General features: G+C 56.5%; 1 protein-coding gene across 2 annotated transcripts; it reads right to left on the bottom strand.

Moving 5' to 3' along the window:
• Nucleotides 1–1,637: 1,637 nt before the first annotated feature.
• On the bottom strand, nt 1,638–24,637 carry SLC9A5 (solute carrier family 9 member A5). 2 transcript variants are annotated; one of them, XM_067552836.1, is made up of 12 exons: nt 24,508–24,637; nt 21,292–21,512; nt 20,882–21,084; nt 16,831–16,920; nt 16,611–16,681; nt 15,442–15,571; nt 14,220–14,308; nt 12,216–12,342; nt 9,779–9,949; nt 6,267–6,333; nt 5,378–5,509; nt 1,638–2,331 (listed from the first exon to the last, which is right to left on the bottom strand). In XM_067552836.1, the coding sequence occupies exons 1-12, from the start codon at nt 24,552–24,554 to the stop codon at nt 1,853–1,855; spliced, it is 1,827 nt and encodes a 608-aa protein (XP_067408937.1). In that variant the 5' UTR covers nt 24,555–24,637; the 3' UTR covers nt 1,638–1,852. The 2 variants fall into 2 exon arrangements, with proteins under 2 accessions (XP_067408937.1, XP_067408926.1); XM_067552825.1 differs by having other exon boundaries at nt 6,267–6,336.
• Between the last annotated feature and the right edge of the window lie 1,526 nt (nt 24,638–26,163).

A 26,163-nucleotide genomic window follows, 5' to 3' on the forward strand; every position in this document is an offset into this window, starting at 1 on the left:
CCTGAGTTTGCAGAGAGACTGACACAACAGCTCTGGAAGGTGACGGCCGCCTGCTCACCTCAGTGGAGGTTAACTCCAGTACCCCACTGGGGATGATTTCACTGCCAACTTTTTTAACTCTTTCACTGTTAATCAAAGTATGTAAGGAAGGAGACAGATGCTGTCTAATGAAGCTCTGCCCAATTTAGAAAGAGAGGCAGCTCACTTCTGTGCCACTAGCCGGGGTGCCTCTGCTTTTCCTATGTGAGATGGGAAATACACAAAGCGCATACTGTCTCACAGGGTCCGGCAGGGCAGCCAAGCCCAGCGAGAGGGAGCGGGGGTCGGCAGAGCCCATGTGAGCTATGCTCTGCACCAGCTGGTGGGACAGTGTGTGTCCTGTCTCAGGTGGGCGGAGCCTCGACAGGTACCACTGCTTCCCTCCACCCGTTTGACCCCACGGGGCAAAGTCTCAACCCATCTCCAGAGAAGACTGACTTGGTTTGGCTGTGAGGACATGTCAGGGACAGAGAAACCTTACCTGACTCAGGGGATAGCCATTCCCAACTGCTTGGGCCCTCCCCATTCACTGGCCTGGGCCCATCCCATTCACACCTCTCCTGTCACTGGCCTGGGCCCATCCCATTCACACCCCCTCCAAGCCATTGTGCTTGGCAGGGCCACAGTGACCGGAGGAGCCTGGAGTGAGGCTCCGGGGTGCTGGAGGCAGGATATTGCCTGCAGTGCCTAGTGAAAAGTCCCTCCCCTCAACCCCATCCACAGTCAGGCTTGTCTACACTTGCAAGTTAATTTGGATTAAGGTAGGGGTGAGTTTTAAGGCCAGCAGCCATTCCAGATTAACTCTGTGTGGAGACGGGCCCTAACAGAAGCTGCTCACAGAAGTCCCAGGTTCAAGCACTAAGCCCTGAGCAGGCAAGAGCAAAGCCCACCGTGCTGTGTCTCTTCAGTTCATGTATGTGAGTGCCCAGACGCCCCGGTGACGGACAGTACTGCAGCACTTACACTGGGGATCTAGACACAGCTCCAGCCAGGGCTCTGATGATGCGGTGGAAGCATCCTGAGTTCTGATCTCCCGGCCGGTCTTTGTCTTTACTGCTGACCTAGGGACGCTCACCTGTATTTTATTTTAAGCTCCTCACCCAGCTGGGAGCTGGGCTGGTCACTGTTGTTGCAACGCACACACGGTGCTAGGCTCGCGCCGGTCTCTGTCTCTGCGCTGCCCACCACAGGGCGACTCCACAATGCCTTGCACTAAGATGCTCACCTGACGAAACAAAGCGATGCAAGCGTGCACGCGGGACAGCTCACTTCACGCAACGCCCCAGCTGGGGGCTCCAGCCAGGTTCCAACAAGCGATTCCTTCCTCTCTCCTGCTGGCAGCTGGGAAACGGGCAGCCGTGACTGCAGACACAGCAGCGCTCCCACCCCCTGCCCTCCATCCTCGAGGTCTCACGATGCAGAGAGGGGGTGAGAAATCTGCTGGCGCAACCCACTCCATCAGCCAAGGCCACCAGACCCCCGGCGTGGGGCGGCCAGGCCACGGACTGAGCCACCGAACAGCCAGGCTGGGAGGAAAGGTCCCTTTGGCTGTAGGGTTTGGCACTGCCAGGAATGACTGGGCTTAGGGTCTGGTTATTCCCACTGTGCTGAGGCACTGACACTATTACGGCATGAGGCCAGCCCATTTACTTGGAGTTCGGAGCTGGCCCAGCGTGAACCCATGCTCTGTGAGGCTCTCTGACCGTCCCGCCAAGTCCTTTAGTTTCCTGAAACAGACCCTGCAGGGTTTGAAGCCCACGGGCGAGCTCCAGACGAGCTGCCGCCCTGCAGACAGCTGCGTGCACAATCCCTCTTAAATTCTGGTGGGTCTGTTGAACTGAATTAACCACCTGCTGTTGCTAGGTCCAGCAGAGGTACTCATCCTGCCATGCTCTTCTGGAGCCATCAAAGGCTGCAGCTCCGGCTGCTCCGTCCTTTCTGAGCTGCTGTCACTCTGACACCTGCTGCTCTTTGAGGGATGACTGGGGAACTGAAAGCAGGTGCGCTGCTCTGGCATCATCTGTCTCTCTGGCTTGGTCCCTTCCTCCAGGGCTGGGCAAGCCAATGTCTTGGCATGCAGGCCTGGCTCAGCCCCCAAGGGGGAGGCAATGCTCTCCAGTGAGGAGATGCTTTGGTTCCAAGCTGTTTGCATATCGACCGGCACAATTTTGGTCGTTTCTGAGGAGATGTAAACAGTGAGGTCGTCCTGGTCACCCTTCCACGGCAGCTCCTTCTCCGCCAAGGTGGGCGAAGGAGGGATGATGTGTGGGCTCGGGCAGATGTCCAGGCTACCTGGGGACACACAGGCAAAGGAAAGTGAAACAAACAGCTGCAAGGACAGCCCGTTCCTGAGTGCTGCACCATGAATCCTGACAGCCAGAAGCTGCTCTCAGGTTGGCCAGGGCCCATATGGGGCCAGATGCCATGTGCTGAACAAGAGGGGAAACAGCAACACATCCCTGATATGGAAAGGTGAGAGCTAACAGCAAGGAGGCGCCCATTTCTTATCTGCCCTGCTGGTGAATGAGCAGTGATGGAGCGCCAAACCACATCCTGAAAGACACTGGGCATCTCACTGCCTGACACAGGAAAGCGGGTCTGCCAGACAGACCTGGGAATGCAGAGGTTCTCAAACTAGAGGGAGGGTGCATGAGAAGCTTTAGGGAAAAAAAACTTACTGCACACATTTTACCCACCACCATGAATAACTAGCCAAGCTGGTCCCTCCAGACAGATCAGGTCCTCAGCTGGCACCGTGTATTTGACTCTAGATGGCGCTGTGCATTTGGACAGATTTCTGTGAAGCTTGCATAGCATTATACAAAGTCCTTGCCATCTGTATGTTAATCCGTTTGCTACGACGCGGTGTGCACATTTAATTGCAAGCATCGATCACCAGGGCAATTTGCTTTTACTCTTATTACAGTGGCTCGTGGGCTCTGTTTCAATCAATGCCTCACTGCTTTTCACATTCAGTGAGAGTTGCATGTTGTTTTTTCTTTATCAGTATATGTAATTGTGTGGCGGGGGTGAGGGCGTAAACTCCTCCAGACACAAAGAAGGGGGGTGCGATCAAATATATTTGAGAGCCACTGTGTTAGTGCAAACCAGCACTGTGATGAAAGCAGTCCCCCCCATGGCTTTTATTCTTGACTAACCATTCCTATGGACGAGATGGCTGTCCTGCACACTCAGCCCCACATCTGCCCCAGTCACTCACGTGGGAGCATCCCTATCAGGGCTGGAGATTCTGGACACAGACTGGGAATGTGGGGCGTCTCCTCTTCTTTTCATGGGCAAACAAAGGGCCCATGGAGAGCAGACTTTAACTTGGAGGTCAATCCATACAGCTCTCCCCCTAGAACCGCGATCTCCATCTGGGCCTGCCCTACGAACAACTTCAGTGTTCCAAAAAGCCGGAGGCTGGATTCTGAGCATGGTAGCCATAGCCGTGCAGTGTTCAGTGCTCAGATACAGCCCAGGGTTCCCTGCCTCCCCAGGTGCTGCCAGGGTTAGGCTTGAGGGTCAGACTATCTATCTGGGCCCCAACAGCTGGCAGGCTGGCATCTGGCTCTGGCTGTGCCCATGCCCCACAACCCCCTCCCCTCACCCCCTAGCTCCCCAGCCCCCCCACCATCACCTTGGTGGGGATTCTTGGCCCCCTCCCCACCACACCAGTGTTCAGGCCAGCCATGGCCTGGGTCATGGGCAGCACAAGAGCGAGATGCAGCAGCCGGAGGAGCAGCAGGGCTCTCCTGGGATGGCAGCCACGGCTCATACAGCCCCGGCTCTTGCAGCCCGCAGGCTAGCCTCAGCCCACCCTCACAGGGCATCTCAGGTGGCGAGGGAAGGGCCATGGGTCAGAGCCGTGTGATGCGGTGCCCTTGTCAGGGCAGTGAGGGACCCAGCAGGCCCTCGTCAAACCACATGGCTCTGCAGAGCCTGGCACCAGATGGCAAATGCCACCTAGCACCATCCTCACCCTAGAGAGCCGCCAGGGCAGGATTCAACAGCGACAGCCACTTCCTGCTAAAATAAATACGCAGCAGATGCAGCTCACACAGACAAAGGCCTGGCTCCGAGGGCATGAGTGTTTGGCACCGACCCATGGACCGACTGAGCCCACACTGTCCCCAGCACTCTGCACAGGGCAGAGGCACTGTCAGGCCAGAGCAAGAGTCACCAACCCAGGGTCCTGCCTCCAACAGTGCCCAGCAAAGCTGCTTCAGAAACAGATGCAAGAACCTGTCACCCCAGAACTTGACATTACTGCAGTCAGCCATTTTGCGTGTCTAGCCACTACTAGCTAAAATCAAATGCCATAAAGCTGGAAATAATTTTAGGGCTTTAAAAGGCAAAACTAAATAGCTGCATGATTGCAGATTTACTAATTAAAATTTAAAAAACCCAAAAAATTAATATACCATAAAAATAAAAAAATTAAAACAGTTTTAAATGGTTTTAAATGCCCCTAACATATAAGTTTTATTGCTGTTATAACTAAAAATACTAAAAATGTTTTATTAATAAAATATAATAAATAATTTGTTAAAGCAAAAAAATATTGGTAACCCAATGAAGGTTACTGTGGTAACCTGCTAGGGGTTGCTATAAATCATGTGTTTTTTAAAAGTCAGCTATAAGAAATTAAGCAAAAAAAAAAAAAAAACCACTTTGGAGCAGTGTAAGGAAGCTTTTCTTTGGGCAAGGAGCTCACACCTAAACCCTCCAGCAGCTGGATGGAAGAAGGGCCCCCAGAAGGCTGGTGGCTGATCGCTCAAAACCATTTCAGACTTTGGGTAACTATAAATATTTGGGGTGCTCTGAACATACTGCCATAGCATATGTATGTGTGTGTTTAAGACCTAATTAAAAGCAGTTTTAGGTAAAAGCACTTTTATTTGCACCTATCCTTTATCAGACGGAGGAGCTGTTTCCCTATTAATTTATTCCTGACACTGCCTAAGTTGCTACTGCTTTGGGTTCTGAAACACTGGGTAACAAACCCTGCAGTGAGCAGCAACAGAGGCCCCGGCCCGTGGGGCCCACCCGGTACAGACTGGCTCCTGGCTTGACGCAGGACAGTTCCTATGCCTTCTCTCTGTCCTGGCACAGAGCCTTGTGGCAGCACCGCTAGCCTTTACCCTGCTGTAAGTTGGCCCTCCAGGTGACCCATAGAATTCAGCTGAGGGTTTGCCGTTAGCAAGGCACACTCTGTTCCTCCTGGGACAGGAAATCACCCCTCACAGGCCCAGCCTCATTGCAACAGAGGCTGCAGCTCTCCATGCCAGCCCTGCAGCACTAGCCCCATTGCAACAGCTGGGAGAATGCCTCCTACCAGATGCCTTCTTGCTCCGCAGGATCTCGTCTGTTGCTCGAGCAACGAAGACGATCCCCTCATCATCCTCCTTCTCTGCGTCTGAGCTGTCACTCTCTTCTTCATCGGAGTTGACCGTCACTAGAACAGAAGCTGCCATGAGAGAAGACAGAGAAGTGTGGTGGGTGCAGGGCTGAGCCTCCCCATGTGGCCAGTGCACCCTCACGCCAGGCCCCCCACTGCAGCCTCCTGGGGGAAGCCAATGCCAGCCCAGCCCAGGAATCATTTCCAGCTGCTCTGTGGCCTCTCCTGGGCCTGGGCAGATCCTGGGCTTCCTGAAGCTCCTCCCTGTGAAGCTGCCACCCACTGGGATGGGAGGGGCCCTGGGTCTGCTGTAGCCACAGTCTGGTCAATAGCAGGCACCTGACTTGGCACCCCTGGCACCTTCTGGCTGGGATTTGGGAGGCCTGCACCCCCACCCTGCCCTAGCCAGGACGTGATGATGCTGCATCCAGCTGTGCCTGCCCACCACTGTCCCTGCTGATTGTCCCCATCCTCCAAGGGAGCAGCACAGCCCTCATCCCACTGCTCCCTCCCAACTGGTGCTGGGCCAGGCTGCTCAGGCGCATGCAGCGTGGCTGGCATCCAGCCCTCCTCCCTAGAGACAAGGGCTGGCTCTGTGGGGAGGCTCGGCAGGCGGCTGGGGCGGGGGCAGGAGGCTGCAGGGAGAACAGGGAAAGGTGGCATGCTGCTTTTCAGTAGGCTTTTCCTCCTGGGAATGCGTTGTCCAGAAAACCATGGCCACCACACGCGAGGGGCCTATCCTGGTGGTACAAAAAGACTGCTGCCCTTCCTCCCCACGCCCAGCTCTCCCATGCCCCCCCCATCCTCCGATGCTCCTTGGCTTTACCCGTCTGCTGCCAGGTAACGCTTCGCTGTGGCTTTCCATTGGGCAGCTCGGCATTTCCAGCACTGTTCTTCTGCTAATGAAGAGAAAAGGCCTTGGATTAGATGTCGGTTCTGGAGCCTGGGCTTCCTCCCCCGTTCCCCGAGTCACTGAAGAGCCGTGTGGCTGCCCACGCTGCACTCAGAGACTCTTCGGGACAAACCTCCGAGCATTAGCGCTAGAGCCCTTTGTGATAGCACTGGCCTCCACCTAGCCCAGGCCCTGGCTCCAACAGCGGGTGCCTCTAAGGAGAATGAGAGTCCTGTAGTCATCCAACATTGTACCAAGCTGGGAGTTTGCTCCTGGCCCCGTCAGGGCGAGACCTACTCATGCCCTGGAGCAGGGGGCTTTCAAGCCCTGAGATTTTGAATATTAATATAACTGAGACTCTTGTCATTTCTGAGACTCCACTGGGCCTAGGGACAGTAACAATCAGCCACAGCAAGGGCAGCACCACACACCCTGCAGTCAAGTCCCCCTGGGCAAAGTGAGGTAGGGGCTTTGAGCCTCAATTCCACAGACTTTCTGGGAGTCTTAGGCCCTGCCATGCCTGTGTCACTTTTGAAACCAGGACGTAGGTGCCTAAATCACTTTGGCAACTTAGAAAATGTTGCCTACAGGAACCCAGCCACTTTGACCTGAAACCCCCCAGGAACAACTCCTAGCACCCATCTCCAACACCAACATACCATGTGCTTAAGTCAACATCACACACACATGCACAAACAAGATCTACACACATGCTGCTCACTCACACGTGCACAAACGCTATGTATATGTGCACACATTCACAAATAGGTGCACACACAAGATGCATACAAACACACTTGTATACAGGCACACAATGCTTGGGCAAGTGCACACTTAGAAAGAAGAGGCATGTGGACATACACAATGCTCACGCATTTGCCCAGAAACACACAGTGCTTGTGTGCATGCACGCACACACAGAAAACACTCATGTACTGGTGCGCAAACACACACACACACATACATATTTAGCCCTTAGTAGTTAGACTCTCAGCACCAGTAAAGCCCCTTTGGCCATGCTCCGGTGATGTAACTGGGCTGGAAAGCCAGTTGAATTGGCTGTGATGGAATACATCCCTGTGGTCACACCCTACACACTATTATAATAATCACAAAATATCATCTGAAAACTCATAATCTGCTGGTCAGCACTGTCCAGAGAAAATATGTGTGGCAATACTGCATGTGAAGTGATAAGATTCCTTTGCATGATGTTATTAGCACGTGTTCCAAACCTCACAGCCCTGCTCAGGCAGAAGTCAGCAAACAAGGCTGTCCTAAACAAAGGACTGGGTGCTTGCCTTAATCTGCATTTAAGCAATAAACAGAATCATCAAGCAGGAAGGGAACACAAAGAAAGCTCAAACAGGTGACAACAACAAGCAGGGAACATCCTTCATCATAGACTCTGTCTCCTGGGTCTCAGCTGGACATGTTTTTCAAAGAGGGACTAAAACTCTATAAAAAGGAGGGGCAAACACCCCAAACCACCCCTCTCTTTCCCCCTGCCCATCTCATTCACAAATGAAACAGTCATTGGATTCTCCGGGAGAGGTCTTGACCTGAAGAGTTTGATCAGTAGTCTTGCTGGAAGCCCGTGGTGAGAAATTTTGCTTGAATTTAACATAGGTGGTTAAGTTAGGCACTAGGAAGTGTTTTACCTTTTTTTTCTTGTAACCATTTCTGACTGTTATACTTCATTGCTCGTACTCACTTAAAATCTCTCTCTCTGTAGTCAATACACTTGTTTTATTGTTTTACCTAATCCAGTGTGGTTAAATTGAGGTATCTGGGAAACTCCATTTAAGGTAATAAGATGATATATCTTATTCTCTTAAAGGAATAATGGACTTAATATATTTAGATTGTCCGGGAGAGGGCTGCTCAGTACAGGACATACATTTCTGGGGAAAAGTCTGGGACTGGGAATGTGTTGGGGTTTCCCTGCAGTATAATTGAGGCTGGCGAAAGCCAGGGTGTGACTGGCAGGCTGCAGTTACACAGAGATCCGCCTTGGAGTGACCTGCATGCTGGCAAGCTGTTTGTGAGTGCTCTGGTTTGGGAGCTAAGGCATTTCAAGGCACCCCAGGTTACAGGGCAGGGGTGACACAGCCCCCCACTGGTCTGGATTGTACCCCGGTAGGTCACACTGGCCCCCAGTTTCCAAAAGTTAAAAGCTTCCATGGCAGCAAAGTGGATTCTACATGCCATTCTGAACTGAGATGTATTGCACAATTTAAAAGCCATTTAGGCATCGTTGACACAAATTGCAGGCGATCATGACGTGACAACTGCATCCCAGCCAGTGACTGTGGTGCTGCCCCAGCTGATGGGTTTGGTTAAAGGGCTGAGAGCTGCCATTACTGGAAGATTACATGCAACTTTAAGGTGATGCGTCGTCCCTGAACTAGAGCCTGATTATGCCCGGTGCATTGATGAGTCGTTCCTGAGCTAGGCTCCAGCCAATCTACTGCCCCGGGGCTGGTCTAATGACTCTCAGGGCATGTACATAAGCCTCACAGGAGAAACAGCTGCTCAGTCTGCTCAACTTCATTGCACGGCTTGGAACTCTCCCCTGCCTGACAGTGGTACCAGACTTCACATGCTCCGGCCTTGTTCCACCCTGCTCGGGATGCCTGAGTCGGGCTCTGATTCCCTGGCTCTGACCACTAGGCTGGACCACCTCCGTTGCAGTTTCTGACAGCAACAGTGTGTAATACAAACACTGGAGAAGAAAGCCCTGCTTGCACTGCGCCTCTCATTCCTTCAGGCAGCCCTAAGGCCTAAAGGAACAGGATGCTATGCTGGAGTCTACAAAGAGTAACACGCCCGATGGTGGCAATGGGGGAGGCTTGTCTGTGTCACTTTGACGGCTGTTTCTGCAGAGGGTTGTATAACAGACTTGGGAGCCTACCAGGAGGGACAGGAATTGCCCAGTACGCATTGAGCACAAGAGTTTTGCTTCGGTGTAACCGCGCCATGAGGGTGTCTTTCCAAGAGAGGCGATGGGGGAGCACACTGGCTGGCTTTGTGTATGGATCTCACCATCTGTCCAATCCTGTTCAGTCTGAACAGATTTGCTGGGACTGACCTCAGGGGCTCTGGACATTAGAAGAAGAGATCCCACAAGGTCACTAGAACCATAAGAAACTATTTGTCACATATAGCTCTCCTCATCCAAGGTCAGATTCACATACCTCATATTCTCATGCCTGCTACCCCGTCCGCATGCACAGCTTGGCACACACATAGAGGGGCCAGCCCAGCGCAGCAGCTCAAAGCACAGAGCCGGGATTCCCCGCCATGCTGGGCTGTCCCTGGGGCCTGTCTGCTGTGGTTGCAGGCCGCCCACTTTCCTGTGTGCTCTGGCTAACACAGAGTTGGGGATGGTGGCTGGTGGGGATCTGGCTACCAGAGGAAGGTTGGCCTGTGTAAGGGGAACTCACCTTTTTCCTGCCATCTTTCTTCAACCTGGCCTTGCTCTTAGCAGAGCAGACATTGTGCTTCGTGGACTTGAATGTTTCCAGCCGTCTCTTCATGTTCTGCTGGAAGATCTCCTTGTCCTGCCGCTCTTGTGTGTCTGGAGGGATGAAGTGGCGGCTGTAGCTGGCCTTGTACTAGGCAAGGGGGGAGGCAAAAAAACACAGATTGAGCCTCTGGGAAGGAATGACTCATTCATCCTGGGGCTGGGCACGGCTTGTCCCTCCCCACCCACCCCACAGTGTCCATCCCATAGCTGCTTGCTACAGCTGGCTTCTCCACAGGCCCAGCACCATGTGTCCCTTGAGCTGGCCCACAGCCTCCACCCAGACGCATGGAACCATCCCTTGAGCAAGGAGAGGAGAAGACATTAGTGGCAAGGGCACAACAAGGTGCTCAGGCTGCCCTGCTCTAGGGCCATAATTCAGCCAGCACTCACTCCAAAGCCCCCTAGGGCATTTAGACAAACCATCCCACGCATTTCAACGGGAGTTGTGTGCCTAAACCCCCTTGGCAGCTTTGAAAATCTCAGCTGTCGACATCACCAGTACTCGGGCACATTCTAAAGTTGGGGCAGAATTCATTCACCTTCGTCACGGCGGGGCCTAGGCCCTGGGGCCTGAGAAGTGCTGGTGTTTGTTGACAGCTGACAGCAGGAGCATTTGTATGTGTGTGTGCGCACGCGCCAGAGCCTGCAGGGCATCGGTGTTTTTGTCTGTCTGTCTGTGCATGCCCTTTAGCCCTATGTCCTGGCATGACGTGGCACTGTCTGCCATGCTCTGCGATTCCTAAGGGCTGGCTGTGGAGGGGCATTCCTCCTCTGGAGCACGACTGTGGGCATCTGTCTCTGTGGCATGACCTTTGGGGGGCTGTCTGCACTGCAGCGGGGGTGGCGGGTGGTTCCCAGGACTTGACCTAGTGCATGAAAAGTAGCCGGGTTGGCTCCGCGGCTCGGGCCACAATGTCCACACGGCTGTTTCTCATGTGCCAGCTCAAGCCCCACTAGTGTGAGTCTGTCTGGAGAGGAGGTTCGTCCTCGCTGCAGTGCAGACATGCCCTGTGCATCTGATCCCCTCCGCTGCATGGCACAGCAAAGCACAGACGGGCTCTTCTGCTGGCTACTGGGGCTGCATCTCTGTCTGGCACAGCTGGGCCAGTCACAAGGTCTCGGACGAGGGCAGCTCCTGATTGACAGATGCAGGTTGTTTCCTGGGCTCATTTAAACTAGCCCAGGCCCCGGCTGTCCTGCAGCTCCGGCTGGGACCTGTGCTCAGCACACGGGGAGCAGGGCAGCGGGCAGACACGGCGGCAGCGTCCTGGCAGCAGATTTCTAGTCAAAGCCAGAGTGATCTACAGAAACGGAACTGGAGGGACAAAAGAGATGGGACCAGACGGCTCTGTGGAGCCGTGGCCTTGCAGCAGGGAGTGGGCCGCCACCCTGAAGTATGTATCTCTGCCAGCCACTGTCTTCACAGTGGCCCCTGAGCCCCCAGCTAAGGCAGCTGAGGAGAACGTTGCCTTTCCTCACAGCCAAAGGGGGCCAAATTCAGGCTGTACCTTTTGAAACTGCTGGTTCCACCCGGCCCCAAACCCACGGCTAGCCTAGGCCCCTGGGGAAGGGCAGCCCCGCAGGCTCCTCCCCCACCTGAGAGTAGCAGCAAGCTGCTCCCGAGGTGTGCCTGGACAAGATGGACCCCATGGTTCAGAGAGGTTTGGGGAGGCTGGTTGGGAGGAAACAGATGGAAAGTCTAACCGGGGTCAGTGAGTTGTACTGGGTTTGGATCCCCCTAAGAACAACCAACAGGTTGGACTAATGCAACTGCTCCTGGTTAGGAAGGGGCTGGCTATGGCTAGGCTTCTCCTGCGTCGGCCCTGATCCCTCCCCTCATCCCCCGCTAGCCTTCCCCAGGCCGATGTGGACATGCCAGGTGCTACACAAGGCCTCTCCCTGTTTCATTATTTGGCTTTATTTCCCCTGTTCCGGGAATACCAGCCTGACAGTGACTCAGCTTCCCTTGGCCATGTAACTCAGCGCAGCACCATCTTCTGGCCAAAGAGACAGGAGTTGTGGGCATGAAGCCTCCTCATTCAGTGCTAGGCAAACTCCCAGGGCTCCAGGGCTGCATGATCCCAAATAGTTCTGCTTCCCACAACAGGCTCCGCACAGGCTGAGAGGCAGGGCCAGTGGCTAGCATGGCACATACGGCAATTGCTTCCCCAGTGCTGACATGCAGCCAGCCTGGCCGAGGCCAATGACCTGCTTGGATGGGAAGAGTCATGGGATCCTCAGAGGCCACCAGGAATGGTTAAGGCTGGATCCTAGGTCCCCCAATGTTTCCTGCTGCTCATGATGGCTCCTGTCGATGCTGCAGCGCGGTAGTTACGGGGCAAAGGAACGCTCACCCTCTTGCGTGGTTTGTAGAGGCTCCCACGTAACATATGGTGCATCACGGCGTCTTCCTTATCCCGCCTGCTCCTGACTGTGTCGATGACCTGCAGATCCAGACACGCGCCGCTGCCACTTTCCCTCCTGCGAGCGAGACATGGCCAGAGCGCTCAGTGTCAGCCACTGGGGCAGGTGGGTCAGAGCCAGGATGCGGGCTTTGCCCGGTCAGTCTGCCAGCGTGAAGGCAGGCAGAAAGCGCCACATGCCTCCAGGCTGGAGCCATTGCAGCGCAAGGACCTGTGTCACCCAGAGCATCCCTGCAACGTAGACACAGCCTCACAGAGTTCAATGGATCTCAGCTCTCTGAGCTCCCAGCCCACGTGAATGAAGTGCAGCCTTCGGGGCATGGGACATCACCCTCTGCTTTCCAGCGCCCCCTCTGGCCTGCGCTCAGGGCCCTTCCAAAGGGAGGAAGCAGGTGTGTGTATGTGTGCAGGGTACACGTGTGCAAGCGTACATGCATTGTGTGTGCACGGGCGCACCTTTAGGGGGCAGGCCCCAGGCTTATGCACACTCAGTGCAGCCCAGGGCCAGGGCTCCTCGCAGACTGGCCACTTAAGCCAGAGCGAAGCAGTTCTCTGACTCACGGTTACCTAGCTCAGCTCTGCAAAGGCCAGCCAACAACTGCCCCCATCCTCCCGATCCTCGCCCTCTCTGACGTTGCCCAGCCTGCCCTGTCCCTCACCTATCAGCAGCAGTGTGGGGAGCAGTCCCTCCATTGCGCCCCCAGCTCCACTCCTGCCTGCCCCACCTCTCCCTTCCCTCACTTCGACTCTAGGGCAGAAGTGGGGCCAGAGAGGAACGCTGCTCTGATGAACCTTGTCAGAGCCCAGCTCCCCTCTTTGCTCTAACCGCAGCCTGCTTCTTGCCATGCTCCCCTTCCCTCCTCACTCTCCCCCCAGCACCCTTCCCCAAGGCCCTCTCCCTGCAATATGTACAGCCCCATGTCCCGCACCCCTCCCATAGCCCCACTGAACACCCACCTCCCTCAGCCCCACTGAACACCCACCTCCCTCAGCCCCTCGTCTCTTTCCCTTTCTCGGTGAATATCCAACAACTCTGAGGAGTGGAGGGAGGCCTGGGGATGGAGTGGGCCTGTGCAGAAAGCGGCAGAACATGGAGAAGCCAGGGGTCATGTGGGGGCCAGGAGAAGGGACAGGGCTGTGTGGGGAGCCAGGCAGGCATCGCAGATATCAGGGCTGGCACACAGTGGAAATTCACACGCCAAATGGCACACTGCGGAAATTCACACGCCAAAAACTTGGTTTGCTTAGAGAAAACCCCACTGCCTACCATTGCAAAGCACTAAGCCAGCAGGAAGCCACCAGTTAAGACAACTTTCCCACCCATACCAACCTTGGCTTATGGGCCTGAGCCCCAAATGCACTTACTTCCAACGTAAGGCAACAGACAAGGGACACTCCAGTTCCGCACAAGCACAGGAGAAACACAACCAGAACTCCAGCCTCCCCTTCTCCATATACAACTCGCGATGTGTCGGCCCCAGCTCTGACTCACCTCCCGCTAGCTGAGGTGGCGTGGATTGTGGCGGGGTGTAGGTGGGGTGTGAGAGGGAGCTAGCTGGTGGTAGAGCAGCGCAGTCAGAGTGTGCTTGGGCACTGGGGTTTTTGAGGGCGGAGGCATCGGAGCAGTAAGTGGGGGACCAGCAGTAAGTGAGGGAGTGAAGCTGTGTGAAAATAACTACAAATCAAAGCATGTTGCCAGCAGCCACTGCGGCATGAATGCCCCAGAAGCAACAGCAGACCTGCCGCCCTGGGGCAACACACAGCTGGGCTGTTTGCAGACACACCAAAAGTCCTGCTGGGATTGCAGGTTAGGGAGGGCTCCCATCCTCCCAACAGCCACCCATCTGCAGAGCCAGAGGTCGGAGGAACAGGAGCTTGGAGGGGTGGCATGGCAGCTCGGTCTCCAGGACACGTCCTGAGGGGCAGCACACTTACAGGAGGTTTGTGACCGATGACTCCGTCATGGAGGTCCTGCTGGGCAAGGAGGGCAGCGTGAGACTCGCGGACGAGAGCACGTGGCCACCCTAAGGGAAGCAAGAGACCAGAGCAGTGTCAAAGCCCTGCCCCTGCACTCAGGCAGCCCACCCGCACAGCCGGGATGGGAGAAGCCAGGTACTGGCACCTTGTGTCCCTCCGTGGCCAGCCCAGCCGGGAGACACAAGGATGCTTGTATCCCTGGGGACCCAGATGGCTTGTGCCTGGATGGCCCCTCGAGCCCAGCCCTCTTCAGGAAGGCAAGAAACACTCCTTAGACCTCACAGGCTTGATCCGGGCCCCTGAGTCGTGCGGTGGAGGTCTCGAGAGGACCCTTTCAGCATCACCTTTATGCTGGAGCCGAGCTGGGGGAGGTCCTGTCCCTCCACTCCCCTATCCCCACGTCACAATCCTCCTGCGTAGGTCCTGTTGCACCCAGCTCCCAGGTCCCCTCCATGCTGGGCTGGGCACAGCTTCCCAGCAGGATCCCCTCTGCCTTGGGGGCCACCCCTTTGTGCCAGACACCGGGGGGTGGGGAGCACTCACACAGAGATCGAAGGAGCCTTTCTAAGCTTTGCAGACTGGAAATGAGGCATACATTTTTGACAGTGAGGGTAATGAACCAGGGAAGCAACCGACCCCACCTGGGGGCTGGGCAGAGCTGTCTGCCGAGGGGATTAGCCCCCCACTGACCCCATGTGGGGCTGGGAGCTGGGCAGCGCTGTCAGCTAGGGGCAAATGCTAGGTGCCCTCAAAGATATATGGAAAGTTTGTTCTTTGCCACTGACGGACCACTCAGGGCTACTGTGCACAGTGGCAGCGCATGGGGCCATGGCCATGGGGCAACACACAGGGGGTCCCACTGGCCCTGCTTTCCACTGCTGGCACCAGGCTCCAAGTGGGCTCAACAGCTGTGCCTAGGGAGAAGAGATCCGGCCTGAGAAACTGCCACCGACAGGGTTTTGGCTGGGGTGCGACTACAAGCATGGAAGGGCTGCTTGGCCTTGTAGCTAGGACAGAGCTGGTCCCTGTGCCTGAGGGTGTGGGGGGGTGAAATGCCCCAAAGCAGGGCCGGTTCATCCAGGAAAGCTGCTGGGGTCAGGCCATGCCATTCCCCAGCAGAGCTGCCATCTAGCTCCCCCCAGGCAGGGCCTACTGCAGCTGCTGGGTGTTGCACTGGTACCTGATCTACAAAGCTGATGGCATCGCGGATATTCAGCTTGTAGTAAACGTCCCAGATTTCGTCTTTGATCCGATAGGCCGATTTCCTCATCAGAAGCTGGCTCAGGTATTTCTTGTCAAACTGGTCCCACCTGGCACCAGAGGAGGGGGTAGTTTCAGCTCCAAAACAGGCAGGATGGCAGGGCTCCCAGGGCAGCCAGGCACCCCGCTGCCCCCCATGGCACATGGGATTCCAGCCAAAGGGTCAGATTAACAAGGCATTGTCTCTAATTTCACCCAAATGCCCAGGATGCAGTTAAAGCAACAATCGAGCCGCGGTTCCTGGCAGCGCCTGGGGTGGGGGGATGAGACTATTCCATGTGAGTCTGGGGCACTGATCATTCGGGGGAGGGAGGAGAGAGTGAGGAGGTCCCTACTCAGCCCCAGCAGTCACTGGGAAGAGGAAGAGGAGCTGAACAGCCGCTGGGGAGGAAGATCTCGCCCACTAGAGCGCAATGCTGTCTGGGAGCTGGGGAGAGCCTGCGGTGCCCCGTGCTGAGAGTACAGGTCCGTACGGCGGGCAGTGGGCCTGGGGCCAGGGTGGGTGGGGAGATGAGGGGTTAGTGGCTAGAGTGGGGAGGCGGATCAGGGAGCGGGGATCAGGGTTTGGGTGAGGGTGGGTGGGGAAATGAGGAGAGCAGGGTTGGAGCTGGGGAATGTAGGGAAAAGGGGAAGTGGGCAGATGTGGGGGTTGGGTGGCAAGGGGGCCAGGGAGGGTGGGAGCTGAGTCCCTCCCAGGCAGGGGCTGTTCACTCTTGGGACGTGATCATGGGTTTCTGAAGGCCCAAGACCCGCTGGGACGCCCTGCTCCCCACAGTCCAATGGAGCAGGGCCCGTGGCGGGGCCCCGGGGCAGAGTCCCACTCAGGGCCTGCCTGCCACATGCCAGCCTTATGTTGCTCCTCTCAAGCCCGACCAGAGCGAGGGTCCCTTCCAAGCCCTGGTAGGGCACCGGGGTCCCACTCAGTGCCCCCCCGCTGGCACGTTTGCCATGTGCACACGCGCCAGGGAAACCAATGAGGCCAGGGTGCGACGGGCGGAGGCAGACTCCTGCCAGGGCGCGAGGCAGGCGTGATGGGGGGCCAGGAGTGGGCGAGGGGGGCAGGGGACTCCAGCACACGTGGGCACTCACTTGTCTCGCCAGTAACGGTAACCATGGTGACCGACCACGTCCTCCACAGCTGCCAGAATGTGGTCGAAAGCCTTGGAAAGAGAAAACACAGTGAGGAGGGGCTGACTCCGACCTGGCACCCCATCCCCGGGCTGTGGCAGTGAGGGCTGCTGGAAATTGTCCCGGGGTGCCAACCATGGCACGCAGGACCAGGGAGATGCTGGCCGGCCCCACAACCTACGTGCTCGTGCAGTTCCTCGTTCAGCGTTGGCTTGTGATGGTCGCTTCGCTTCACCTTCAGCCACTTCACCAGTGGTTTAATGGTCAGACCCTGAAACGTCAGAGCAAGGCTGTCAGTGGGGCAGTGTCCTTGCTCCGCTTCCCAGCTGCCCAGCCTCAGTGGGATCTATCCTGGGGCTTTGCCTCTCCGCTCTCTCCTGTCCCAAGTGCTTCCCTGGGGGAGCCAGCTAAGCCACCCGACCCAGTGCACTGGCGGACAGGGCTGCTGGGATAAGAAACAGCATGAGCAAGAAGGAAGAGCTGATGCTGCCTCCAGGGCCTTGGCACCAGGAGGTGTGTGACTACAGCGTACCAGGGCCTTGACACCACTCTCACACTGGTGTCAATCAGGAGTGACTCCAACGCTGTCAGAGTGACATGGGGAAAGGGAGAGGAGAATCGGGCCCTACCACAGGGAGGCGTTAAAGTGATGACTGTGCTTGGGCTGATGTGCCGAGCTCCTTCAGAAGCTGCAAGCAGAGCTGAGGGACGGGCAAGGAAGAAGCCCTTGTTAGAGTGGCTGCTGGTGCAGAGCTGGGGAGGGGATGCTAGGACTGGCAGCTCCCAGCCAGGCAGTTAGCTACCAGCTATTCAAACACTAAAATCATGGACAACTGCAGAGGAAGCAGAGGCTGGCACACTCTTCTCTTCCTGCTGCCATGCGGCACAGAGCTCCACAGGGGGTGGAAGCAGAATTTCCCTCAGGGGTGCAGGGTAGCCCCCCACAACCCCTTTCTACAGACCATTCCTATGCTTCAGGCAGGCCCCCAAGGAGCAGTGAGGCCCAGAGGTGGTGCTAGCTCAGTGGGGGCCCTAAGCAGGAATACGTGGGGGGGTCTCCTGGGCCCCCATACACCTCCTAAACAATACCAATAGCATCCTCGCCACAAGCCAAAACCAATCCCAACCCAACACACACTGATCCACGCGCTAAAGGTCCCCGCTTAACCAGATGAACAGTATTTGGGGGGTAATACCGAATTGGGGCCTCCGTGAAATGCCTGGCACGGGGTCCCAAAGTGGCACGCCCAGTCCCTCCTATACGCAGCCTGCCTCCAACAGTGACCAGAACCAGCCGCTTTAGAGGAAGGTGTATGAGCCCCCGGTAGGCAAATGTGGGGTAATCCACCTCCCTCCCCTGCTCTCATCCAACCCCCAAGAGTTAGAGGGGGCATCAGCCCTGAAGCTGCAAGATTTATCTGCCTTCCAGGGCTCTGTGGTAACTGTTCTAATGGGCCTTTCTCATGATCAGTATCAATGGCCAGTCCTTCTAGTGTGCTGAGCTCTTGGTCCCAGCAACTTCCTGTGGCAGTGAGTTCCACAGGCCAATGGTGCACTGTGGGGGAAAGTGTTTCCTTAGCTCAGTTCTGGATTTGCTGCCATGCCAGTCCGATCCCCGTGCCCTGGCCCCTGTGTGTGACATGGCAGGGAGCCGAAGGCAGAAAGGGGGATGCTACGTCCACAAAGGCTGTTTCATCCCAACTACTTCTTGCCTAGGCACAGAGCTCCTTCTGTCTGGCCGACTCCCCAATCTCCACGAGGAACGGGATCCCCGTGGGGCAGGTGCTGTCTTTAACAAGAGTTGGAGCAGGCAGGCTGCCCCTGTCCGGCCTTCAGGAGGCCCCAGGGCTCAGCCGGCCTGCCCAGGCTGGGCTGGACAGAAAGCAGCACAGGGCAGGGCACAGCCGGCCTGCCCAGGGACTTCCACAGGGCCTTGCCTCGCCAGTATTTTAGCGAAGTCACAGTGCCACCTAGTGGTTACACCCGAGTCTCGCCGTGGGAATGGGAGAGGCCCAGGTTGCTGCTGCCTGTACTTGCAGGTCAATGGGCTCACATCTGCTCACAACTGTCTCGCCCTATATCACACTCGTGTGCCAGCACCTGTCCAAGCTGACACACCCAACACCTAGGCACAGGCCTGAGCTGCTCCCGACCCACAGTTGGAGAACGGGGCCACTCACCAGCACTGAGCAGTACAGAGGGGAGGCACTGATGGCACCTGTGAGCCCCATGGGCCACGTGGGAGGGCGGTTGGGCCCTGTGGACTCCGTTGTGTGCTGCGCTGACACTGGGCAGGGGGCCAGAGCCTGTGCAGGGACAGCAGACGGGGCTGATGTCAGCAGGGGGCCAGTACTCATGGGTGCATCTTTCCTCTCCCCTCCCGACCCTGGCCCTGGAGCACGGCCTCGTCTGCTTTCCCTGTGCAGGCTCTGTCTGGCTTGGGTGTGTGCCTGGAGCTGTAGGAAGGGGCTCTGCCTGGCAGGGGGCAGTACTCCCCGGGTGTAGCTTCCCCGCTTGCAGTCTCTGTCAACGTCCCCGGCAGCAAGAAATACCACTGGCAAATGGAGGTGAGTCCTGCTTGTTATTAGTAATGATGATGAGGATGATAAAATCATAATAATCAATCATGACGATAATAATAATATTGGAGGACGGGTGGAGTGGAGGTGCTAAGAAAATAGCCCCTTATTTTTGAAATACAGTGTTGGCAACCCTATGCCGGTGGCCTTTGAGCAGCTCCTCCGTGGGCTGAACGGGTGTAAGGTACAGGTGTCAGGATCAGGATCTGAGCGAGGAGGGACAGCGCCGGGAGGATGGGGGGCGGGCGGCTCCCCTTCAGTAGCCGAATGCCCTTCACTCCCTCTCCCGCTGCCCCCCTCGCTCTGTGTGCCGGGGCTAGCACGTGTGCCTAGTCTGTGCACGGGGACCAGCAGGGCAAGCTGGCTGGTGCCAGGCAGAGCAGGCGGGAGCCAGGCGGATAGGGCCAAGCCTTGTCTCTCTAAGACAGGGGTTCCCAACCTTTTACGTCGCGTGAGCCCCATTTAAACACTGAACATTTGTGGCGACTCCAGCAGACAAATCATGGCATTGCAATGCTTGGGGGATTTATATTTTTCATTTAAAATCATTTAAACATTTTTTAAAAAAAAATACACCATTGAATACAAAGCCTAAAATAGCTATTAAATCCACTTATCTGACATTTTACTTTTGCTTTAACTGTGGATTAGATTTCCTGTGCGGTCACATTATTAAACCCCTAGATTTCACGGTTGCTAAATTGAGACTTAGAAGTGTGGGAAGGGGGCACACTGCAGAGATTCTGGGCACTGCTGCGATGCATAGGTATCCAGCAACAGACGGGTGTAATGTGGGCTGTTCCCCTGTGCTGTCTGTTTTGCCATGGCTCCCAGATCAGCCCAGACACTGGAGGATGCAAAATAACTTAAAGCCACCTTATCCCTTTTCCCTGGGGCTGCAAGTTTCTTGTGCTGCACCTCTTTAGTGCCTTGCAGTAATTGTCCTCATTCATCTCACTTAGGCCCCATCCACAACATTGTGACCACACCCCTTCCCGCTCTCCTGCCCCAAGCAGCCCCATGCCCAGAACAGTGACACCCTCATCTCTCCTGCCCCCTCCCCTGCACTGTGCCTCCCTCCTGGCCCAGCCCCCAGCAGTGCCTTCCCCCATTCCAGGGCCACCGCCCCAAGCCAGGTACCGCTGGGTGTTGTGACACGCCCATGACTCACGCTGGGAGGGAGCGTGGGTGCGGAGGACACAAAGCAAAAGGGGTGGAGTGAGGCTGCCTGCCCGTGACCCGACCAGGCTGGCACTGCTGCTGCCCCAAGCGGGCCGGAGCCCTGTCCCATGCTGCCCAGTGCTCCTGGCTGGGAGCTGTTAAGCGTCTTTGCGACCCCATTTTTATCGTTACAGCTCCAAATGTGGTCGTGACCCCAAGGTTGGGAACTGCTGCTCTAAGCTGTGTTTTGTCTAAGAGGGGAGAAGCACGAGAGCATTGCTAGGGGCCATGCCTGCCCCTTTCCCAGCACCCGCCTGCTCCAATCCTGCTGCCCCAGGGGATCGACCTCCAGGAAGGGTATGTCCAGCCTGGGACATGCCTGTGAGCTGTCTCCAGTGCCAGCACCCGACAGCCAGGCAGGAGTACTCCGGTGGGCCCTGCTCTCCAGGAGAGGGCCAGCCCAGAGGTCCAGCCGGGGCTCGCCATGCTGACCTGCACGAGGACAGTGAAGAACACCACCACGATGGTCGTTGCCACAAAGTAGTCCTTGGCTCGGACCTTCTCTCGGTCCAGCAGGAAGACCAGGGCAAAGGCGACGGCCCCCCGCAGGCCACCATACGACATCACCACCTGGTCGATGCGGTCCAGCGGGATGAGGCGGAAGCGGTTGAGCACCCAGGTCTGGAGGATGACACCTAGAGCAGAAGGGGAGGGAGGGCGGATGAGCCCCAGTGGCCGCAGGAGAAAAGGCCTGGCCCAGGCACGTGCTCTTAGAAACACTCCGCAAGTGCTCCCTGGCCCCACCCCCGGCAGACTTCCCCACACGCTCGGAGGGGCTCTTGGCCTCCCTGGGACCTGACCACACCCAGCGAGGGGTGGGAGCGACCAACGGACAGACTGACCCACGGCCCGGAAGAAGAGGATGAAGAGCAAGGTGCCCAGCACCAGCGCCGTGTCCCACGCCCACTTGGAGGTGTCCACGGCAGAGATGCCCAGGAACATGAAGATGACAGTCTCGGAGCAGCTGGCCAGCGTTTTCATGGTGTACTTGACCGTGGTGCGGGACTTCTGAGAGATGTTGGCTTCCACGTACTTCTTACAGCAGATCCCGCAGAAGGTGATCCTGGGGGGCGGCAAGAGCTCAGGATAGACACGGGCAGGGCCACCCTACGCCCGGACACAGCTGCTCCCTTTGCGCCGTCCCCGTATGCTCACCACAGCTGTGCCCTCTCCCTGGGGAGAACTGTGCTTGAGCCGCGCTCCTGCCCCCGTGCTGCAGCCTGAGGGTTCTGTGCCGCGCGACACTCGAGCCTGCCTGATCCAACGCCAAGCAGCTGCTGCCCTTTACCGTGATTGCCTGCTCCCTCAACAGAGGAGAGCAGACAAAGGCCCGGCCTTGGGATCTAGAGACAGGCTCCCTGCTGCGGTGCTTTACCCGCCTCCATGCCCATGGATGCTCTGCTCTCTGCGTTCTGAAAGTAGACGGAGCCAGTCTCACCCATCGCCACCCTCCCAGCCCCTGGCTGCTGGAGCTCCACACCCTGCTGGTTTCCTAGGAAAGGGCCTGGTGATGTTCCAACGGAGTCACTCCAACGGCGCAACGGGGCTGGGGTATCTCAGGCAGAGCAGGCAGCAGGGAGAGGTGGAGACACTGAACACAAAGGGAGCCTGAGAGACACAGCGTCTCCTCTCGGCTCAGGGCATTGCTGTCTCAGGCCAGGCCGACCGTGGATGGGGGCGGCCGGGCGGGGTCTGTGCAGAACAGCCACTGCTGCCCCTTTCTGTGTGTGCTGGGGCGGGGAGAGAGGTGCCAAATGGACTTTGACCAGGGTGACTATTTCCTGGCCACTGTCTGGCCCATTTACACTCCCATGGGCTTCACTGGTGGGAGCCAGACAGCATCTTCTGGAGAGAAGCGGAGTCAAGTCAGTCCCCGCCTGGCTCCCCTCTGCAGTGGATTGGGCATTTCTAGCACGTTCAAGCTAACTCTCCTCCTGCTGGGGCTCACCGCCCGAACCTACCCCCAGCATATCTCCCAGGCAGCACAGCCTGGTGGTGTCCCCCTGGGAGTTTGGACAAGGGATCAGGGAGGGTTTGTGGTGATGGGATGGGGCCGAAGTTTCTTCTCTCCCATCTGTCGGTGTCAGAACCAGAGGAAGTTAAGTTCAAGGTTTTCAGGGCTACGGAGCAGGGTCTCTCCCAGCCCCCCACTCCCTGCCCCAGTGCAGAAAGGAGAGCTCTGAGCCCTGGAAGCGGAGCAGCCAGGGCCTGGAGTCAGTCAGTGTCCCAGCTGAGAGAGCTAGTGAGGAGTATGAGCCATGAAGATCAGATGCTCTGTGGGGGCAAACTCCGGAGATCCCCGTACGAGCTATTAACACTGTCATGCTGGGTAGATGGGGGGGAGCATTTGTTATATTGTTTGACATCAATGTGTCAAAATCATATTAATTCATGTGAGATATGCCATGTCAGGTACTGTTAGGAAGGTTATAATATGCTAAGTAAGATGGTAATACTTATGTTCATGTGTTATATCTGTAATGGAAGTTATGGACATATTTGATGTACCTGTGTTTCAAACTATGCTGTATAAGACACACCCCAGACAGAGAGGCAGCAGGACAATAGCCCCCTTAATGGCCCATCAAAATCTTTACAGAAGCAAAGGGCCCAGGAAGAAACTAAAGGCACACCTGAAGAGTTACCATGATTGGCCCATGTGGCTCTGGACTCCATTTTAGTTCTTGTAACATTCCACAAGACAGCATGGCCAAAGCCAGAGGGTATATAAGGCCAAGCCACAGAAACCATTTTGTCTTTGATCCTGTTCAGCTACAGACACATACCTGCCTCTGGATCAATTCTTTTGCAACTGAACCAAAGGACTAAGACCCATCCAGGTATTGGATGTAGACCAGAGGACTATACAAGCCTGCAAACTCCACAATTCTTCTAGAAACCTGATGTATATGGACTTTCAATCATTTGTATGTATCTGATTTGCTTTGACCCTTTAACATTTCTCTTATGGTTTATTTCTTTCTTTTTGCAATAAACCTTTAGTTTAGTTACTAAAGGATTGGCTGGCAGCATGGTATTTTAGGTAAGATCCAAACTTATATTGATCTGGTACTGTGGCTGACCCCTTGGGGTCAGAGGGAACCTTTTTAGTAAAGAGCAGAGAGTTTAAATAACTGGTCTCTTTACTGGACTTAGTGGCTGACTGGGAGCCAGAGGCTGAAATGCAGTAAAGGGGGCTGTGTGCATTTGTATACTGGCTTCTGTGGGGATTCAGAAGTGCAGTTTGTGGCTGGCTGGGAAGTCTGGCTTCAATGCCACCCACCAGTGCTGGGAGAATCTGCTTTCCGTTTGCAGCCTGCCCTGACCTTGGCATTATCAGTTGGTTACCCTGGGCATGGGATGGGTCACAAACATGGCTACTGTCTGTCCAGTGCAGGAGACTGGGTCAGAGCCATTGTCTGGCCTGGCTGGGCTCCATGTCCCACAGGATGGAGTTAACCCTTAGTGCTCCAGACAACTGGGCACACTCCAACAATCAGCAGAGAGCCGCGATATTCATAGCACTCATCCAGACATCTGCCCCGCTCTCCACGCAAGATCTTAGCCTGAAAGCTGAGAGGCTGCAGGTCACGGGGGGGAAAGGGAATAACTGAGGTCTGGGGCAAGGCAGCAGTGTGAAGTGGGGTGGGGGAGGATCAGGGTTTGTCCGTCAATTGTGTTCAAATGAAACGGGAAAAATTTCTTCCTTCATTCCCGCAGAAGAATCTCATCTGTCACTGGGGCCAGGATCCAGGTGCACCAAAGTTTGAAGGGTCTGGGAATCAGAACTGAGAAATGCCGAGAACAGGAGGGGGCTGCGGATCGGGATTGAGGAGCAGTGTGAACAGGAGGGGGCTGCAGATCAGGATTGAGGAGCAGTGTGAACAGGAGGGGGCTGCAGATCAGGATTGAGGAGCAATGTGAACAGGAGAGGGCTATGGGGAACCTGCTGCCACAATAGCCTGCCATGCCAGCCCCACGGGGCACAGCATCCCTCCAGCATGGGGACAGGGATGGGCTGCTCTCGCCCAGGGAGGAGCCCGGTGCACGGTACTCACGCGAGGATGGAGGAGAGCGAGACCATCTCGGCGGCGAGGTATGCCATGTAGGCCAGCAGGAAGACGAAGAGTGGCTCGATGATGCGCACACGCTTGGTGAACCGGGTGATCAGCGCTAGCAGGAAGGCAAAGAGCAGCCCCACGGCGGCCCCGCCGAGGCTCACCACGAAGAAGGAAGCTGTGGGGCACAAGAGCAGAGCCCCACTGAGACTGGCTGGCTGCAGCCTTGGCTCTCTTGCTTCCAAGCCGCGACCCCTGCAGATCCGCCTCTCCAGCCCCCATTTACACTCCCTCGACTCACCCCGTTTACAACTCACAGCCACTAAAGGGTCACACCTCCTCCCTCGCTGTCAGCAGGCCATTGCTGTGCAGGTACCGGTCCGGTTTATACGTCCCCAGCAATGGGGGTTCCAGCACCTCCCCTGGGAAGCTGACTCGCTGCAGTCCCTCCCAATAGCACAGCATCTTCCCTGCTCTTCAGCCTGCACGTGCCCCCTCCTCACGGCCAGCCCCTCAGGATACACAGCACGCTGGGAACGTCTGGTCCTTTCTACGCCTCTCATGTTCTCTTAAGGACCTGGGATCTTCACGCATTTGAACCTGGAGGGTTGTGTGGATAGCCTGGCACCTCGGTGCCCTGCCACAGTGGGGCGGACAGGGGCCGAAAGGGCAGCAGCAGAGTGGCCCTCTGGGAGGCAAGGGGAGGGGAAGGCAGGTGAACAAGTACCTTGCAGTGCTGGGGAAGGGGCGTGACACATGCTGTGGAAGCAGCTGCCGTCCTGTGTCACCAGCTCAGGGCAGGCTGTATGGAGATGGCAGCCATGCCCGCTCTACACACCTTCCGGCAGAGGAAGAGCTGGCCAGGGGACAGCATGGCTTGGAGGAAGAGGGGCCGGCACTGGCTGGGGACAAACTCACCTACACCCTTCACGTAGTCTGTGGCCTGCACATGCACAGGGCCCATCTCCACAAAGGAGTTAAACACTTTGTACAGCACCTGCAAGGCAAAGCCATGGGTCAGCGCAATGGCTGGGCCTGCTGGTCCGATAGCCCCTTCTTGACCTCAGCTCACGTGAGCCTGGGCAATGTGAGGACATTTCTCCCTTTGGGAACGTGACACCTGGCCCTGAAGACCCTGCCTCTTGGGCGGACGAAAAGCTGGGAGGCTGCAGACACTGTGGTCCCCGAGTGTGGGGGTTCCCCGGTGAAGGGAAAGGGGGCCAGAGAGTGGGTGTAGGTCTCCTGCCTCCACCTGCTCTGGATCTGCCTCGGGAGAGCACTCAGCTGTTGCAGGCCTGGGCTCTCCCGAGCATCCACTGTGAAGACCAGGGGCTGGTGTGGGGTGCACAAATGCCTTTGGCTTGTCTCCAGCTATGAAGGCACATTGCTCGGGTGCCCAGCTGGCGCATTCCTCCCTGCTCCAGACACTTCGGAGACGCCCTGGCTCCGTCCCCAGGGCTGGTCAGGTCTATCTGGGAGATGGCAAACCCCCAAGCTGGGAGTGGCCCTGTGCCCTGCAGGACAGGAAGTCCCACCAACGAGAAGGGCCTGGACACCCAGATGGCAGAGACGATGGACAGTGGGAGGTGTGTGTCCTGTCTGGGCCTCGGTGCCAGGGCCCTTCTGCCCCAACCGACAGTTCTAGGACTAGAGGGG

The sequence above is a fragment of the Emydura macquarii genome, unplaced genomic scaffold (assembly GCF_026122565.2).
Source record: "Emydura macquarii macquarii isolate MOO-44397 ecotype Brisbane River unplaced genomic scaffold, CSIRO-AGI_Emac_v2 contig_295, whole genome shotgun sequence".
Lineage (NCBI taxonomy): Eukaryota > Metazoa > Chordata > Testudines > Chelidae > Emydura > Emydura macquarii.